This window comes from Varanus komodoensis, unplaced genomic scaffold (genome assembly GCF_004798865.1).
Source record: "Varanus komodoensis strain SLA01 unplaced genomic scaffold, ASM479886v1 scaffold8, whole genome shotgun sequence".
Classification (NCBI taxonomy): Eukaryota; Metazoa; Chordata; class Lepidosauria; order Squamata; family Varanidae; genus Varanus; species Varanus komodoensis.
The window spans coordinates 19,628,778-19,648,067 of record NW_025336481.1 but is presented as its reverse complement, the minus strand read 5'-3'; the positions used below and the strand labels follow the sequence as shown (position 1 = coordinate 19,648,067).

General features: G+C 38.7%; 1 protein-coding gene across 1 annotated transcript in view; it reads left to right on the top strand.

Moving 5' to 3' along the window:
* Positions 1–19,290, top strand: part of TTC26 (tetratricopeptide repeat domain 26) — a 34,734-nt gene that overhangs the window by 6,671 nt on the left and 8,773 nt on the right. The window contains exons 6-15 of the mRNA XM_044455805.1: positions 2,416–2,561; positions 3,582–3,753; positions 4,079–4,153; positions 5,907–6,009; positions 8,579–8,634; positions 9,929–9,982; positions 11,798–11,861; positions 14,693–14,781; positions 18,185–18,268; positions 19,149–19,218. Coding sequence (XP_044311740.1) covers positions 2,416–2,561; positions 3,582–3,753; positions 4,079–4,153; positions 5,907–6,009; positions 8,579–8,634; positions 9,929–9,982; positions 11,798–11,861; positions 14,693–14,781; positions 18,185–18,268; positions 19,149–19,218 — 913 coding nt within the window. The remainder of the gene's footprint in view (positions 1–2,415; positions 2,562–3,581; positions 3,754–4,078; positions 4,154–5,906; positions 6,010–8,578; positions 8,635–9,928; positions 9,983–11,797; positions 11,862–14,692; positions 14,782–18,184; positions 18,269–19,148; positions 19,219–19,290) is intronic.

The window sequence follows — 19,290 nt, the reverse complement described above, 5'->3', positions numbered from 1 at the left end:
GCAGCCAAAGATGGAGAAGCTCTATACAGTCAGTAAAAACTAGACCAGGAACTGACTGTGGCTCAGATCATGAGCTTCTTGTTGCAAAATTTAAGCTTAAATTGAAGAAAGTAGGGAAAAGCAAGAAATGCAAGAAAGCAAAATGGCTGTCTGAGGAAGCTTTACAAATAGCTCAGGAAAGAAGGGAAGCAAAAGGCAAGGGAGAAAGAGAAAGATACACCCAAATGAATTCAGAATTCCAGAGAATAGCTAGAAGAGATAAGAATGCCTTCTTAAATGAACAGTGCAAAGAAATAGAAGAAAACATTAGAATAGGGAGGACCAGAGATCTCTTCAAGAACATTGGAGATATGAAGGAAACTTTTCATGCAGAGATGGGCATGATAAAGGTCCAAAATGGCAGGGACCTAACAGGCAGAAGAGATCAAGAAGAGGTGGCAAGATTACGCAGAAGAACTATACAAGAAAGAGCTTAACGTCCCTGATAACCATGATGGGGTGCTCACTGACCTGGAATGTGAAGTCAAATGGGCCTTAGGAAGTCTGAGCAACAACAAAGCTAGTGGAGGCGACAGTATTCCAGCTGAGCTATACAAAATCTTAAAAGACGAAGCGGTAAAAGTGCTACACTCAATATGCCAGCAAACTTGGAAAACTCAACAGTGGCCACAGGATTGGAAATGGACAATTTACATTTCGATCCCAAAGGAGGGCAATGTCAAAGAATGTTCAAACTACCACTCCATTGCACTCATTTCACATGCTAGCAAAGTTATGCTCAAAATCCTACAAGCTAGGCTCCAGCAGTATGTGGACTGAGAACTACCAGAAGTACAGGCAGGATTTCGAAGAGGGAGAGGAACTAGAGATCAAATTGCCAACATATGCTGGATCATGGAGAAAGCTAGGGAGTTCCAGAAAAACATCTACTTCTGCTTCATTGACTATACTAAAGCCTTTGATTGTGTGGACTACATCAAATTGTGGCAAGTTCTTAAAGAGATGGGAGTACCAGACCATCTTATTTGTCTCTTGAGAAACCTATATGCGGGTCAAGAAGCAACAGTGAGAACTGGACACGGAACCACTGATCGGTTCAAAATTGAGAAAGGAGTTCGGCAAGGCTGTATACTGTCGCCCTGCCTATTTAACTTATATGCAGAGCACATCATGAGAAAGGCGGGGCTAGATGAATCACCAGTTGGAATTAAGATTGCTGGGAGAAATATCAACAACCTCAGATATGCAGATGATACCACTCTCATGGCAGAAAGTGAAGAGGAACTAAAGAGCCTCTTGATGCAGGTGAAGGAGGAGAGTGCAAAAGTTGGCTTGAAACACAACATTAAGAAAACTAAGATCATGGCAGCCGGTCCTATCACTTCCTGGCAAATAGATGGGGAAGAAATGGAGGTAGTGACAGATTTTATTTTCCTGGGCTCCAAAATCACCGCAGGTGGGGACTGCAGCCAAGAAATTAAAAGACACTTGCCTCTGGGGAAGAAAGCTATGGCAAACCTAGACAGCATACTAAAAAGCAGAGACATCATGCTGCCAACAAAAGTGTGTATAGTCAAGGCTATGGTTTTCCCAGTTGCAATGTATGGCTGGGAAAGCTGGACCATAAGGAAGGCTTGAGCGCTGAAGAATTGAGGTCTTTGAGTTGTGGTGCTGGAGGAGACTCCTGCGAGTACCTTGGACTGCAAGGCGATCAAACTGGTCAGCCCTACAGGAGATCAACCCTGACTGCTCTTTAGAAGACCAGATCCTGAAGATGAAACTCAAATACTTTGGCCACCTAATGAGAAGGAAGGACTCCCTGGAGAAGACCGTAATGCTGGGAACAATAGATGGCAAAAGAAGAAGGGGACGGCAGAGAATGAGGTGGCTAGATGGAGTCACTGAAGCAGTTGGTGTGAGCTTGGGTGGACTCCGGGGGATGGTGGAGGACAAGAAGGCCTGGAGGAATGTTGTCCATGGGGTCACAATGGGTTGGACACGACTTCGTGACTAACAACAACAAGGGTTTTGGCTCACAATGCTTAACAACCCTATCTGGCATAGCTAATGGTTAGGGATTATGGGAACTGTAGGACACCTGGAAGGCCACAAAGTGCCACCCTTGAGATATAATGTTGTTGGAAGCATAGATGCATAGGCACAAATGTTGAAAGCTGAATAGACAGAATGCTCTAAAATAAAGTATACTAGAGAAGAGATGACCTGTGGGTAGGAAGGCTGAAGTCAGTGGAAAGAAAAGTGGTTTCTGAAAGAAATATGAGGTGGAGTGCGTAGAGGCTTAAGAAAAACACAGGTAGAGAATTATTATTTGCCACCAGTTCTATGCATAATATAATATATTAGGTATCTGGAAATGCTGTTTTGTTTCTCAACATCATCATCTTTTCCCTTTAGTTTGGTGATGAGAAGAAACTGATGAGCTTCCACCAAAATCTGCAGGACATAACGGAAGATCAACTTAGCTTAGCATCTATACATTATATGCGATCTCACTACCAAGAGGCCATTGATATCTACAAACGCATACTACTTGATAATAGGTTGGGTCAGCCTTGCTTTCCCCAATTTATCATCCTCTATAACTGGGTTTTTGTTTTGCTTTTTTTTATAATTTTTCATAGAAGAAAGGCTCTTCCAATTCTGCCAGCGCTGCTAATACTCATTTTGCTGAGTTTTAGCAAATACCCATATAACACTTGTTATTGCCTTATGAGAATCTTGTTTCTTGATATACATTGTAATGTAACACATCCTCAAAAGTGTGCCCAATGAGACGCAGTAGTGACATCTAATTTTACCTGTGGTCTTCCACAAGAAGTTGCTTGAAATGTAAACTGCTAAAGGGAAAAAAGTGCATTAAGGCATGAATCCTAAACATGTTTGATAGAAAGACTTGAAACTGTGTGGGATAGATGGTTAATAACATTATTTGATATATCCAGTGTCTTTGCACATTTTAGTTGCCCAGAAGTGAATACCAGCACTGAGCTGCTTGTTCAGATAAGCAACTTTTTAAAAGTCTTTGCCTCAATGTTTTGAAAGTCCACAAAGCTGCTGTGAATAGATTTTCTGTTGTTCTCACTCATGTTTATGCGTGTATATACATGTTAAGAAAAAAGCATAAAGTTAGCATAAAGAAAAAGTTGCAGTCATTGAAAGTTGAGGGGGAGAGGTTCACAGTCATCTCCAATATTTTATCCATGGTCCTGTCTATAGCTTTTTAAAATGAAAATGGCTTGCCTAAGACTCTAGGAAAAGGGCTAGTGACCGCACTTGGGGTTTTGCTATGGTTTAGGATGCCCTTTTCTTAACTTTCTTTGTGTATGTTGTTTGTAGCAAAATACATTTATTAATCTTTTATCATGTTTGGACATACTACTCTACTACTGATTGAAGATGTGATGAAATGATTTATATGGCATTACTGGTACACCTATATTTTCATTGAGGAATCTTTTGCTTTAACTTGAGTTTTCTAACTTGCATTTTCTAAATTTAGCAATTATTTTTTGAAATGCGGTTAGTTGATGAAACACTTATGTCTAATTTTAATTCTTCAGGGAATATCTGGCCCTTAATGTATATGTGGCCCTCTGCTACTACAAGCTGGATTACTACGATGTGTCCCAAGAGGTGCTAGCCGTTTACCTTCAGCAGGTTCCTGATAGTACAATTGCTCTTAACTTAAAGGCTTGTAATCATTTCCGACTCTATAAGGGGAAGGCTGCTGAGGTACATTGTTAAAATTATTTTTCTCTTGGGTCATTTTCTCTAGAGGCATCCTTCAGTTGGCAGTAATATTTCAGGGTCTGCTCTTGATAACTGCTAAACATTTACAGTGTTTCACTGGGACAACTTTCAGTTTGTCTGACTGTATACAGGTATTTTTAGTTTTGCTGGTATATTTGTCACTTTTAAATGAGCTAGACAAATAGTAGTTGGGATGCACAAGATAAGATATTTGTTTAGACAATAATTATTATGGCTTTCCTTGATTACCAATGTTAATTGATTGTCTTGTTCCTTTAATTGTTTTTTACATTTCTTTAAAATAAAGGCAGAGCTTAAAAGCTTGATGGACAGTGCCTCAACATCTTTTGAGTTTGCCAAGGAACTTATTAAGCATAATCTGGTGAGTAATAATTGTGAAAGTCATTAGAGTGTATAAATGTGGTTTGTGGCGCTCAATACATTATATGTTATCCCAAATTGAATATTGGGAAGAAAAATAAAGTATTACAATTTCAAACATTTGAGATCATAATTAGTTTATTTAATACTAATAGTTTAATTTAAATTTCTGGAGACCTTCAAATGCTTCCCTTATTTTTCTGTCCCCCAGATCCTAGGGATCATCTCCCTCCAATATTTTGTACATACACATCTATCATCGTCTAACACTTCTTTTCCAGCCCCTTCTTCATTGTGTTGAAATTTGCCGTAGCCTCTTTTAGAAGGCAACTACTTTTGATCCATCCCCACTCCATTACTATTGGCCAATCTGATCTTTTCTCTTTGTTTGATACCAGATACCTGAATCAGATTATTTACTAGTGCTCTCCAGACTTTATCTCTTCCATCTTCACTCATGATACATCTTCCACCCTCACTGCTCTATTACAATTGGCCTTGCTAAAATCACTGTTCATCTACTCACTGTAACTCTGCCCTTGTTATCCTTGACCTATGTGCTATCTTTGATACAACTGAAAGTACTCTTCTGGTTTACTGTTTCCATTCCTTAGCTATATGTGACTCCGCTTTTAGCAGATTGTCCTTCTATTGGTCAAATCACTCATGTAAAATCTCCATGTGGAAAAGTTCCTCCTTTGGATTTAGATACCTTGATTTCCATTTTGTCTCCCTGCTATTTCCTTTCTCTCTATTGTCCTTCTCCCCGGCTGTTAATATAAAAAGAAAAAAAAAACAAGATCTTACAAAATACATATTTTGTAATCTTACATATACATTCATACCTACAAAATCCCCAAAGAAGCCAAACATTTCTCTCTGTCAATTAGTATTTGTTGAAGCTCACAAAAAAGATAATTATAGTTCTGTAAACCAACACGTCAATTATAAATCATCAACAATAGTTTATGACCTTCCTTTTGTTCTATATTAATTAGATTGCATATAATAGAATTTCCATTTATCATTAATGTTTCAATCAGCCTTCTGTTTGCATAATTAATTAATTTTCCCATCACTGCATACTCAGCCAACTTATTTTTCCAGTCTCCATTTGTTGGACATTCTGCTATTTTCCACTTATTAGCAATTGTAATTCTTATTGCAGTTGTCAGATACTTGAATAACTCTGACATATTCTTTGGAAAACTCTCTGGCATTATATTCAAAAGCATATTCTTAGCACTCATGGGAAAGTTGGGTTTTTTTGTATTTCTGCAGGTATTGATTTCCAAAATCTTTTAATTATATTTCCCACCATGCTAATATATCCTTTTCTAACATTTCTGCTATTGTACCATCATCTGCTATTGAAACCCTGGTGCCAAAATAGTTTTTTTAAATAACAATTGCTCAAACAAAGCAATTCTCTTCCTTTTATCCCTTTTACTAGATTCTAGTCCTTTTCCATATCTAATATAAATTCCTTTTCCTTGCCTTTTAATTACATTATGTTTGGGCCATATTTCCTAGTGTAACCCTTTCCACGAATTCTTTTCTACATCTACCATGATCGATGGCCAGATGGTAGCCTTTTTCATTCTAATGACTCTGTTCTTTCACCATTTATGCCTTCTATGTTTGAAAATCTCCCAGTGAAATGTGCTTGGTGTCATCTCTTTCTCTTCCTTTTATTCACTCCTCAAAATCCATATTTGCTATGATGCCTTGGAATTGACTTCATATCTCTTCAGGTAGTATTCCGAGGAGGAGAAGGAGCTCTCCAAGTACTTCCTCCCCTGGTTGATGTCATTCCTGAAGCTAGATTGAATCTAGTAATTTACTACCTCCGACAAGGTACCGAATCTTGATTTTTATCTTCTTTTACTTTCTTCTTGTCTCTTCTGTTGACTCATTAACATATGTTTTTTGTGGGGGAGATTGTTTTTTTGTTTCTTGTTTTTTGAGAATAGAGTGGGGATGGGGCTGCAGCTTCTTGACTTTTCTTTAACTTGTGATACTGTGGGAATTAACAAATGACTTATGTTCTTGGTTTGTAAAACAAACAAACAAACGCTATGCTACTACTGATTTCCTGTTTTTATGCTGTAGTGGTATTATCACACTTGTAGAAGCAAGGAGAGAGTTTGCCTATAGCAAGGATAGAGAAATACTGCAGTGTGGGCCTGTTTGGACCTGTAGAGGTTCTTTAGCTCATGGAAGCTTTGGCTCCCTTCCTAGGCCCTGGCCACTCCCCTTTCCAAGCTCAACCCCTTGAGGCTATCAATGACCTGGAGAGGAGACAATGGGAGGGGCAGGATTAAGTTTGCCAAGTTTCAGAATGATCACTGGAGGAAAGGTTGTGCAGGAATAGCTTTGAAGGTCTCCAAAAGAGTACATGACCACCATCTAGACCACTGTTGAGAAGATGACAGCCAATATAAAGCTGTCCCAATGGAAGAAACATGCACATTTTCAGAAGGATACTGCAGGAATTCAAGTGGAAGGGGAGAAAGAAACTAGAGGAAAAGCTGTCCTTGACTTTATAATAACAACAGGGATGACCCAATGGATACAGTGGTTATGCTAACTCTGAGAGAGAATGACCATGTCATACTTGAATTCTTGATTCTAAAGTAAACAAAAGCTGAATGTAGCCAAACATGTACCTTGGATTTTATGAAGTGCATACCTGAAGGAGGATACAAAACTGGTTGGAATAGCAAATACCCAAGAACAGTGGTGGCAAACTTATGGCATGTGAGCCACAGCAGGCACGGAGAGCCGTCTCTGTTGGCCCGCGAGTCAAGTTACCCCAGCATCGCCCCAGCAGCCAGGCATCGGATAACAGCGCACATAGGGGCCATGTGCATGCTTAGAAAGGAGTAGTGGCACCAGGCAATGATGTCACGAGCTGCGACTCATCAGCTGCGACTCGTCCGAGCTTTCGCATGGCCGGTCAGTGCACTGCCAAGGATATATATATATTTGCTTGGACTGGCTGTGAATTGTTTTTTCTAAACTAAAACCACAGTTTTCAGGTTTTATTGCAGTGTTTGTAATTTGCGATAAGTAAGTGGGTTTTGGGTTGCACTTTGCGCACTCGGTCTCTAAAAGGTTCGCCATCACTAGGTTAGGGTTAGAGAAACAAGGTGTCCTGGCATGGTTTTGATGGTTGGAGTGTGTTTAGAATGGGCAGAAATGCTGAGCTGTGTAGAAAAGGCTACTCAAGGAAGGCTTTTTTAAAATCGCGCTCTTTTCAAATGTATTTTAGCCCTATATTAGAGTTAGAGGTGTGCACCAGGGTAGGGTTAGGGCATTGGTGGTGAACCTATGGCATGGGTGCCACAGTGGGCATGCAGAGCCCTCTCTTTCAGCACGCAAGCCAAGTCACCCCAGCATTGCCCAGCAGCCGAGCACTGGATAACAGCGCACATAGGGGCCATGCACATGCTCAGAAAGGAGTAGTGGCACCAGGCGATGGCGTTTCAAGCCATGACTCATTAGCCACAACTTGTCCAAGCTTTTGCATGGCTGTTCAGTGCGCTTCCAAGGATATATATATATTTGCTTGGACTGGCTGTGAGTTGATTTTTCTAAACTAAAACCTCAGTTTTCAGGTTTTATTGCAGTGTTGGCACTTTGCGATAAATAAGGGGGGTTTGGGTTGCAGTTTGGGCTCTTGGGCTCTAAAAGTTCACCATCACTGCACTAGAAGACAGAATGAAGATCCTGGCCAATCTTGATAAACTTGAACACTGTGCTGAAAGCAACCGGATCAGATTCAATAAGGACAAGTGCCATGTCCTCCACCTAGGAAAAAGAAACCAAATGCATCAATACAGGATGGTGAATACATGGTTCAACAGAACTGAAAAAGAAAATGAACTCGGAATAATTGTGAACAATAGCCTAAACATGAGCCAACAATGTGATGCAGCTGCAAAAAGGGCAAATGCTATTTTGGGATGGATTAACAGAAGCATTAATGAGGTTTATGAATCTGGCATCAACATAATTGACTTTAGGATGAGGATGCTAGGAATCATTACTTTTCTTAAAGATTGAATTGACCTTTTCTTAAAGGTCAATTTTTAATAAACCAGATATTTTGCTTAAGTTCAGTCACAGGGGTGTTACCATCTATTTCTGTCCAGTCCTCAAAGGATGAATAAATGTGGAAGAGAAAATAATTTGTTTTTTTCCAATATGCCTAGAAAGTATATATGAGGGCAGTGAGCTTTTGAACAAAAGAAACTATTACTTAGATCATATTTGTTGAAAATGGCTAATGAAATGCAACAGAAGAATGTCCAAATGTTTTACATTGTATCATTTCTTTTTCTCATTTTTCTTTCTCAACATTGTTGGGGAAAGGTGAGTCGGTGATGAGGAAAGTGATGTGTGCTATAAAATGTTGTTTCAGATGATGTGCAGGAAGCTTACAACCTGATTAAAGACCTGGAACCTACAACTCCACAGGTAAAGATTTGGGCATGGTTATATGGAGTAAATATATAAATGGTTCTACCAAGGAAAATAATATTACTTGGGATGTGTCATGGTTGCAGAACTCAATAAATTGTGTATAATGTATCAGTGCATTTTACAGATTCAGTATAGTCTCATCTTCTTGAAAAGGAGAGTGATAAACCTCTCTTAAACAAAAGTATTGGAATCTAGGAATTGGGTTCTTTTTTGTAGTCAAAAAGCTTATCTTTCTTGGGCCAACAAGGAGCTTATCTACAGCATAAAAAATCTTCCTTTGCTGTCTTCTCATTTTAAAAAATGATGTACAGTACTCAATTGGACACTAGCACTAATGTAATTTATGCTGTGCTAATATAAGAAATTCTAGTGCATCACCAGTAGATTTAGTCAGTCAGATGGGATTCCCTGGGCTGAATCTATGCTAAGTTTCTCTTGGGTCCCATTGAAATCAGAAGTTGAACTCTGAAATAAAAAGTTAAACATGAATACATTTCAACAGGAACTTGAAATTAATTTACTTGGTCCTAACACTCCAAGTTTGATAGATGCAATAATATGAGTTGCACAAGAATTTGATGAATTCTTGTCAGCATATGCAAGGGGTGCTAGGTGGTACACTTGTTAATGGATGCCATTTTCCACAGAATAAAGAGATTTCTACATATTTTTAAATTATGTAGATCATTCCAAATATACTATTAATCTTTAGAATTCTGCTTCAGAATGGGTTAACTCAACCTACTTTTCATATGAAGAAAGATGCTATGTATTTGGGTCAATTAACTCCAAGGCATCACACATATATCTGAACTTAAAACTTATTACTGATTCCACATTCTTTGCCATATTTCTAAAATTAGTGTCTGGGTTAATGAATGCCATAAGAACCCGAAAGCTGGGGAGAATATAAATGTCTGTCTAATTTATAATTGCCCTTGCACCCAGGATGGTTCAGCTCATAGCATTTGCTGGCATTAATCAGTATATTTGTGTGGCTGTTTTAGAAACTCAAGCAACTCTCTGAATTACTTAAGCTTATTAATATTCAGACTTGTTATGATGATCTTTATAATGCAGTTCTCATTTCACGCAAGTCACTGGCTTCCCAGGGCTGTTTTTGATTTGTATATTTGATATGATCTAAGTTAGACATTTAGAAACCATAGGTTCAGAAATTTATGTATTTTAAGCTAATCTGAGTAGAATAATTGCAAGTTACCTTAAACTTCAATTAATAAGTTGCCTTATGTTGAAAATTTTGGTGTTGAATCTAACTTTTCTCTAGGAGTATATTCTCAAGGGAGTGGTGAATGCAGTCCTTGGGCAGGAAATGGGATCAGTAAGTATAACAACTTTGTAAAATAGCAACTTGTAAGGAGGAGACAGTTCAGAAGCTTTCTGTATTTCCTTTATTTTTATACAGCAAATCTGTAGTCATCATCACCAGAATGCTTATGCTGTCAACACCAATTATTTTCTGAATGTCCACTGTTAATAATATGTCACTGTCAAAAAATTTTTGCATTTAATTTCGCTATGACTGTTTCCTCCCTGTTCACAGGTCCCAACCAACTATGTATATTGTATATATACCTGAAATTCTTGAAAACACTTCCTGTACTTAATGGAATGGACTATAATTGGCAAAATTATATGCTGTTATAAATGTGTTTGTCTTTTAAGTTTCCACAGGATACTTTGTAGTAAGAGACAAAGATAACACAGCTATCTCTGTAAAAACATGTATACTGTTAATGAACTTGGCTGCTGTGATTGCTATTATAGCCAAAATGGGGTTACTGAGAAACAAGAGGGAGATATTGGCACCTTCAGAGGGATGGTTATATATCTTCAGGATCAGGGACAGTATGTCAGTGAGCACCAGGTGCTAGGGAACATGGGTGGGAGGGTACTGTAACACTTATGCTCAGCTTGTGGCTTAAACATGGGCAATTTATTGGCTGCTGCTGTGTGAAAAAAATGCTCTTTGGTCTGATCCAACATAGCTTTTTTTTTAATGAACCCAAAGTATTGGAAAGTAGAAAAAAATCTCTGAATGCATAATCAAATTGGGATGCCCATAACCCTCCAAACTGAGAGGATTATGGGCATCCTATAATGGGCAGTAGGAGCACAGAGGTGAAGGTAACTTTCGTGCTACCCCTGTCCTACAAAGCACAGGCAGCTGATTTTAGCAGTCTAAGTTCAGTACTTTGGAAGAGGCACTACCAGGGCATCTCATATCTTGTCTGCTTTCCTCCCTACCTGCCAGAGCACCCCAAAAATCCTTTCTCTGAATTTGCTGCTGTGATTTTGGAGAAACACTGGTTGCAAGGGGAGAAAGGGAATCCAAGCAGTATGAAATTAGAACAAGTTTCCAACTTTGTTGCTAGGAATCAAAAAGAACCCCTCCACAAACAAAACAAGTTATGGCCATAAAGATATTATTGAGTGCCTACAGAATTCCACTGCTCATGGATTTGAAAACTAACAGCCCAGTGAGAAATAGTTCAGAAGTCTCAGAATGCTGAGTGACCATGAGGGGTGGGTGGGTGAAGAAACTTTTCTGTCAGGGAGGGGGAAATGGGGTGGAGTATCCTGAAGGACAGCACAAACTGGTGTTTTCGAAAGTCAGTGAACTGAGCCTCTCTGCCTGGCTTTCATAAATATCTGCTTTGTGTTTGTAATGGATGTATATTATGAATGATCATAGATATTTCATTTTAAATAAGTTTTGGACCCTTTGCTTATTCTTGTCCAGTCTAAAGGTTACCTTGATTATTTATTTTGAATTTAAAAAGGCCAATGAGGAAACAAAAAGTACGTAAAAGGCCTAAATGCTTTCGATCCTCACTTTTTTATCTTAATTCCATTCAGAGTTGCTTCTCCACTGCTATATGGGCATCAGGATAATTTTAACATTTGCAGGTAACATCTAGTGTGATTTCCATAGAAGAATATAAAAAAAGAATCACACTGGTTCAGACCAAAGCCTGACTGGTTCACCATTCTGTTCGCACAGTGTCCCTTTTGATGCCCATAAGAAACCCACGAGCAAGACCACTCATTCTCCCAGCAACTGGTATACAGAGGCATATTGCCACATTGCAAAGCACATTATAGTGGATTCTATGCTTCTTTGTTTCTTTTCCAGAGAGATCATTTGAAAATTGCTCAGCAGTTCTTCCAGCTTGTTGGAGGATCAGCCAGTGAATGTGGTATGTTTTACCTTCTTTGTGTTCTCTTCAGCTGTCAGTACTACCAGCAAATGCAAGCTTTGCCAAGTTAGTGCTACCTGGGTATAATAAAATATTGTATTTTCTCTATGTCTGTGGCCAGAATTAAACATCATGATATACTTGCATCTGCCACCAGGAACAACTATCTCATTTCTGTTCTCTGTAATAGCTAATCCTTGATCTTGACATAAAAACAACTGTGCATTTCCCTGATCCTTCTGTGTTGTTAGTGGGTCTTTCGCCTCCAACCTCTCTCCCTTTCACTTCTCAGCAGATCAAGATGAGAGGCTTCTAACTACAGTTTTTATTATGTAAAAGCAGGCCAGCTAGGATTGTCTTTGTGATATAAAAAGGTTGATGTAAAGGTTGTGAGCAAATGACAGCCATGCTAATTGGTATTGTTCCAGCTAAAAAGTTGATTCCAAGCTGGTCCCCTCTTTCCTTCTCCATCAAACAGAATTTCTTCCACTCTCAGTGAGCTTCCTGTGGATCAGACATGAGAACATCAAACATTCATTTGGCCAGCTCTCTTGACCTGGCATAGAACAATGGGACTTATTAAGTTATATCCTTCCCCATCTGGCCATTCCACTGTGTCTTCCTTTGAACTAGAGGTGGTTTGGTTTTCTCCAGATGTTTGGCTTATCTTGAAGTTTGCTGGCCTTGGTATTTCAACTAATAATCTGACCCTGCCTCTTCATCCAATTCAGATTCAGAGTCTGAGGTACCTAGGAATGCTGTATCAAATGCACCTAGGAATGCTGCATTTTTGGAGAAACGGGCCTTACAGTTTGCATCTTCCAGCAGCAACTAATATTAAGAAACGTTGCACTAGATATGAGTGAAAATTGATGAAAAAAACTGAACTGATGAGATTTTTGTGGAGAGCCATGTGGATGTTGTTTAAGTCTTGTTTTGCTTAAATTTGTACAGTACATCTTAATTTGCATAGGTTATGAAAGCTCATGTTATATTATTTCAAAGTACTGCAGTGCATTGATATGACTAATTCTCTGATGAACTGATATGACTAATTCTCCAAAAAGTTTCAATATAATATATTGGTTTTTTAATTGATCCTTTGGTAGCACTATGTCCAAAAGTATTTTATATTGGAAAGTTTCCATGTGCCTTGAATACACATTTATTTATATATTTATGAGTTTCTTTTCAGCCCAAATAGGGTCTCCAAGATGCCTTTGACAGTAACAAAGCAAGGCTTCAGGCCTCCTCAGATACACTGTAGTTTCACAGAAACCACACCAAGTAAACAATAATTATATGCAGGATATATCTTAACAAGAGTGCATTGCAGTAATCAAAATGGAGGGGTGATTAAGGTGTTGATCACCGAGACCAGATCTGCCTTTTCTGGGAAGGGGTGGGGTAACTGTTACCAAGCTGACAAAAGGCTCTCCTAGCCACAGCAACCACCTCAAGCTGCAAACCTGATCCTTCAGAGAGACATGCAAAATAGGCTGTACCTGGAATGCTAGATTTGCTTTCCTGTTGACTAACAGTACATCTGTCTTGTCTGGAAGCTTAGCTTGTTAGTTCACATCCAAGCCTATGACTATGTCTAGAAAATGGTTCAGAACTTTTACAACTTCCATGGCATCAGTTGACAAAGAGAGATAGAGCTGGGTATCTTCAGCAAAGCAGCGAAACCCAGCCCGTAAAATTCAGGAAAACCTCTGCCAGTGGTTATCCAGATGATAAACAGCACAGGAGACTATAAACAGAACCCCCCAAGGATCCTATAAGCTGCAGAAATAGTTCAACAGTACCATTTCTGCAGTTTTCCAGCACCACCTTCTGGAAGCAGAACATCCTTGCCAAGTGAAGATAACCACTCATGTTTCTGATGAATTCCAGTACCCAAGAACTAATGGCACAATAAATGTGTAAATGAATGAGATTTTAAAGAGCTGCAGGACTCTTGTTGCTGTAAAGTAAGCAGTTATTAGACTTACTAAAGTCAGGGATGATTTGGATTTTTGCTTTGTATCTTTTCTTGCTTTGTATCTTTGCAAATGATTATGCCTTTGATATAAAATGTGAAGTGAGATTCTCAAGATTTTGCCCTAGGTGAGGCATTTAACTTCTGGATAAATTTTCTATGATGCATTTCTGCAATGACTTGAACTATACAATTGTTGTCTATATTGTACTCTTTCGCATCTCTTCTCTTTCCAAAAGATAACGCTTATGCCTATATTGTCCAGTTTTCTGGTCGCCAAGCAGTAGTTGTGAGCTATAAAAGAGAATAAAGTGCATATAGTCAAGGCTATGGTTTTCCCAGTTGCAATGTATGGCTGGGAAAGCTGGACCATAAGGAAGGCTGAGTGCCAAAGAATTGAGGCCTTTGAATTGTGGTGCTGAAGGAGACTCCTGCGAGTCCCTTGGACCACAAGGCGATCAAATCAGTCAGTCCTAGAGGAGATCAACCCTGACTGCTCTTTAGAAGGCCAGATCCTGAAGATGAAACTCAAATACTTTGGCCACCTAATGAGAAGGAAGGACTCCCTGGAGAAGAGCCTAATGCTGGGAACAATAGATGGCAAAAGAAGAAGGGGACGGCAGAGAATGAGGTGGCTAGATGGAGTCACTGAAGCAGTCAGCGTGAGCTTAAGTGGACTCCGGGGGATGGTGGAGGACAAGAAGGCCTGGAGGAAGGTTGTCCATGGGGTCATGATAGGTCGGACACGACTTTGGGACTAACAACAACAACAACATAAAAGAAAAAAGAATGTTAGCTAGAACTGTGCTAGTTATACTCAGAGTACCGATGCATAAATTCTATTCCTCAGATACAGTTCCTGGAAGACAGTGTATGGCATCTTGCTTCTTTCTGCTCCGACAGTTTGATGATGTTCTAATTTACCTCAACTCAGTAAAGGTTAGTAAATTTTTCAAAAGCTAGTAGCAGTCTTTCTATACATCCTTCACATATTACTTTCTGTGGATTTGACAGAATCTGAGAGGAATGATAATGTACATTATGTAACATTAGAGACAATGAACAGCGATGACTTTCAAGTATCAGTGAAAATTGTCTTCATTTAGTCCTTAATTCTGCTGGAGAATACTGTGATGATACCCCTGGTGAGCATTCTATTGTGGCTCCCAGTATTAAGATTCTTGTTCTTTTGGGTATAATTTTGCACTTCAGTTAAATATCATCTGTTAATTCAGTTGCCAGTCACCAAGCTTAGAAACAGCTTTTCAAGCTTTTTACACCCCATGAAGTTTTTGAAATCAAAATACAATACTGCTGACAGGAAGATTATATTAAAGGTTACATATAATTATTTCCTACATGTACATGAGGATTTGAGAGATCCAGTGTATATATTATACTTAATTTTCCTAGCAAGAGAGTTCACTATTTTACTCCTTGTTTTGGACTGTGACTGTGCCACCTGACACAGCCCTGTCCAACCATTGCAGTATCCACATTCTACACAAAGACATGCCCCTTCCACCCGGCATATTTCAGACTTGCTGAATCAGTATGTGTGATGATTGTGGTGGGTGTGTGGAAAGATCGTAATAAAACTTAATGCTAACAGAACTCTCTGCAGAGCTGGAAGATCTGCTTTGGCAGATTTTTTCAAGTCTGGTGGGACTGTTGGTGTTCCTCTTGGGAGAGTAGGAGGAATACAGGTCCACCGTGTCTGTAGACCTCTGTTCATGCAACATTGCTTCTGCTGGTAGATGATCGGCAAAATAGCATGTAATGTGACAATAGCATAGTTCTTTTCTGAAGAATCAGATATTTTCTTTTTTTAGCATAAAATTATATTAGTCTAGTATTGTTGTATTTACCAGTTTCAAAAGTGACTGACTGCTCAGCATCTAATGCATTTAATTGATTTGGAGACAGAGATGAAAAATCTGTATTAGTTAGCAGAAAGGAGCAGAGTGATAAAGATCAAACAATGTCTATCATTTTCTATATTTATATGACTTGCATCTGTTAGGAAAAGACATAAAAATGAATGATTTAATAAAATTAGGCATTCTAGTAAGAGACATAAAAAAATGAACTGCAGCTGCATATTAGGGATCTTGACTTTTGGAACTGCATGGCGTCACCTGCTGAGATCTTTCCCAGCTCAACTAATTGAAAATTGCTATAATTAATAAAAAAGAATGTCTGGAATGTAAGGCACAGAAACTCATAATATAAAAGCACACATCACTCAATGACAAAGTAATCTGGTCTGCCCCTGAATATTTTTCCTAAGTATTTTGTACTTATATAATCATACTATTTTCCTTCAGAATACTCACTGGGGCTATATTTGATCAGCTATGATTTTGTTTATGTGGTAGAAGATTTGCTTTAATACAGACAGAAATGAAAGAGATAAAACAGAAGCAAATTAAAAATTGAAGGCACACAAAGGAAATTACAAAATAAACTACTGGGCATGATATTGAGCTGAACAAAATAAAAGTGTTGGAGTAAGCACAGGGTTAGACATGCTTAGAAACTGATGGTACTGTACTAAGCTTGATTCATAATCTGATAAGGCAGTTAATGTAATGCTTAAATGTTCCATTCTGATGTTGGCATCCTTCCACTTTTTGTGTTCCAAGCCAATGTGTTTAGGTAATGCTTCGTACCTCCCACATAGCCAAATATATCATTACAACGGAGCTGACTTTCCCATAAGCGGAGGTGAAAAGCTTTTCTCCCCAAATGTGGAGTTGGCATGAATGTGAGCAAAATATGTTTTAATCTTCTCTTACTGGCCAACAATTTGTCCTTCAGCATGATTAGCAAAAATCAGAATGAATGATGCACATTTACATGCTGCAGTATTCAACTTTTCTTGGTACTGAATTTGGGTTACCTTGGACAGATTTTTTTAAAAATGCAGTTTAAATAGGATATAATACAGAAGAAAGTATACGAATGAGCAGAATTCATTTAAGAGAACATATTCTGAACTATCCTAAAATAAAGAGTAGAAGGGGCAGACAGCAGAAGAGCTTACCAAACAGTAAACAATGCCTAGATTCAAATATCACATTCTTTGATCTTCCAAACCATGGAATTTGATTCAACCCTAACCTTCCTCACCGTGTTGATATAGCTTAATAAAATATACCCGGAATTTTAAGCTGCAGTATTCTGCATCACCTGAACTGGTAAACTGTGGTTAAGCGAACACTCCAAGCAAGGGTCAAACTGTGGTTTAAACAATCCTAGTTTACAAAGATTGCTGAAACCACAGCTTGCTAGTTCAGATGTCACAGCAAATTGTGATATGACAAACTTGAGTATGTTGTATTAGGTCAGATATGCAAAGTGAGGAGGCAATGAATTCACACAAAACTCATTCCTGATGGGCAAATGTGACATCTAGCTTCAGCTAGTGTAAGTAGTGTAACATATTATAAAAATGTATTTTGAAGACCTCTGGATTCCTGTCCACATCTCACCTTCCCAGTTATGTAGACAAGACATCACAAGTCCATCCTACTTGCAATTCCAGTGGCCATTTCTCATATAACTATTTTGATTCAATTTAATTATAGATAACCAGGGCTTTTTTTGTCATAGAACGCACCGGAACAGTGTTCCGGCACCTTTTTTTCCAATGGATTTTACGAAATGATTAAGTGATTTGTAGCAGATCAGCAGCAAACATCATTAACATAATGCCTGCAGGCTGCTTTTGTGTCTGCTATCTGATAGTGAGATAGTGAGGGCTGCTCTCGGCTTGGGATTGGTGTGTGTGGTCGCACGCTTACTGCCGGCAGCGATGTGAGTTCTGGCACCCTTTTTTTTTTTTTTTTTTACAAAAACACTGTAGATAACTAAGAACAAATTTATGTGAATTGCATCAAACAAATTGCATGCATTTAGTATATGCTATGTTGGCATTTACTTGTGAAATTGGTTCTTCTCTTTTCAGGATTATCTCATAGGGTCACCTGACAAATTAACTGAACTATGTTAGGAACAATCAATGAAATCCATAATTCCAAGAATAGCATAAATAGATTTAAAAAAACCCAGATCTTTAGCATTCACTTAACTAAATTAGGGAATTAGCCATGAAGAGATGAGTGAAAATTGGAGGCAAGAAGTTACATCACAGCAGGATCTAACATGGCCAGAAAGAAAGGCAAATTAAAGGAAGATGCTACCCTACAATTTTTGGCTTGGGACTTCCCACAAATTCATTGTTTCTAATGCCATGGAACATTTCAGCTATATATGCATTCACAAACTTTAACACAAAATTTCTATGCTATTTATTTTCTGAGTGTGACTTATTTTCCAGAGTTACTTCTACAATGATGACACTTTTAATTTCAACTATGCCCAAGCCAAAGCTGCTACTGGCAATACTAGTGAGGCTGAGGAGGTATGTATCTGCTTCTTTAAAACACAGGCAAAAAAGAAAAAGATTTCCTACTTTCCTGCTTGAACCTTGTGAGTCTGTAGCCTGTGCTTTCCTGAAATACCAGTAGGAGGCCAGCATTTCATTGAAACTCCATTCTGGAATCATTCTTGTCTTCACCTTGTCTTCAGTTTTTGGCTTGTTGCTTTCCAACATGTGTTGTTAATGCTGCAAAGCAAGTCACAACTATCCTTTTAAGATTTCAAAGCTCCAGAGATATTTTGATGAAACAACTTAGGAGATAGTTTTGTGGTGAGAAGCATAAACTCTAGAACTTGGAAGCTTAACCTCATCTTCTGCAGGATGGGAGGAGCAATGGAGGTAATCTCCACCTCCGTCCTCTTGACATGCATTTTCAGTAGACAGGCTTTTTTGCTCACCTAGCTGGGGCGCATCAGAGGCTGGGCAGGTGTTAGGACAGCTCATATTATGGCATCTCCAATCTCTCGGCTCCCCACCCAACATACCCATTTTCCACCCTCTCCAGATGTTGCATTTCGGACCTGTGTAAGACAACTAGCTCCAGCTGTGATGGGGAGAGGGACAGAATTCCGATTCCCAGTTCCAACCTCAGAGCTGGAATACAAAATACCTTATGACCCCTCAGACATTGTCTAAGGCCTATAGGATTTTTCTGTCCATGATTCAATTGTCTATCTGTTTTATAGTAACTTTCTCTACATGTGGCATTTTGATATTTTAAATTATTTTTATGTCTTGCTACTGTTAAGTGCTTGTCTTACCTTCAGTTTAACTGTATGTTGGGAGTCAGGGCATGTGAACTAAAAATTGGATACTGAATGCAAACAGAAGCTTGTTCTTTTCTTTCTCTTCTTTCCTCCAGGTGTTTCTCTTGATTCAAAGTGAGAAAATAAAGAGTGATTTTGTTTTCCTCAGCTGGCTGGCTCGTTGCTGTGAGTCACTTTAGTCTGTGATAGAATGCAGCTTTTTTCCTATTGCATCAGCCTTGGCAATCTTATTTTTTC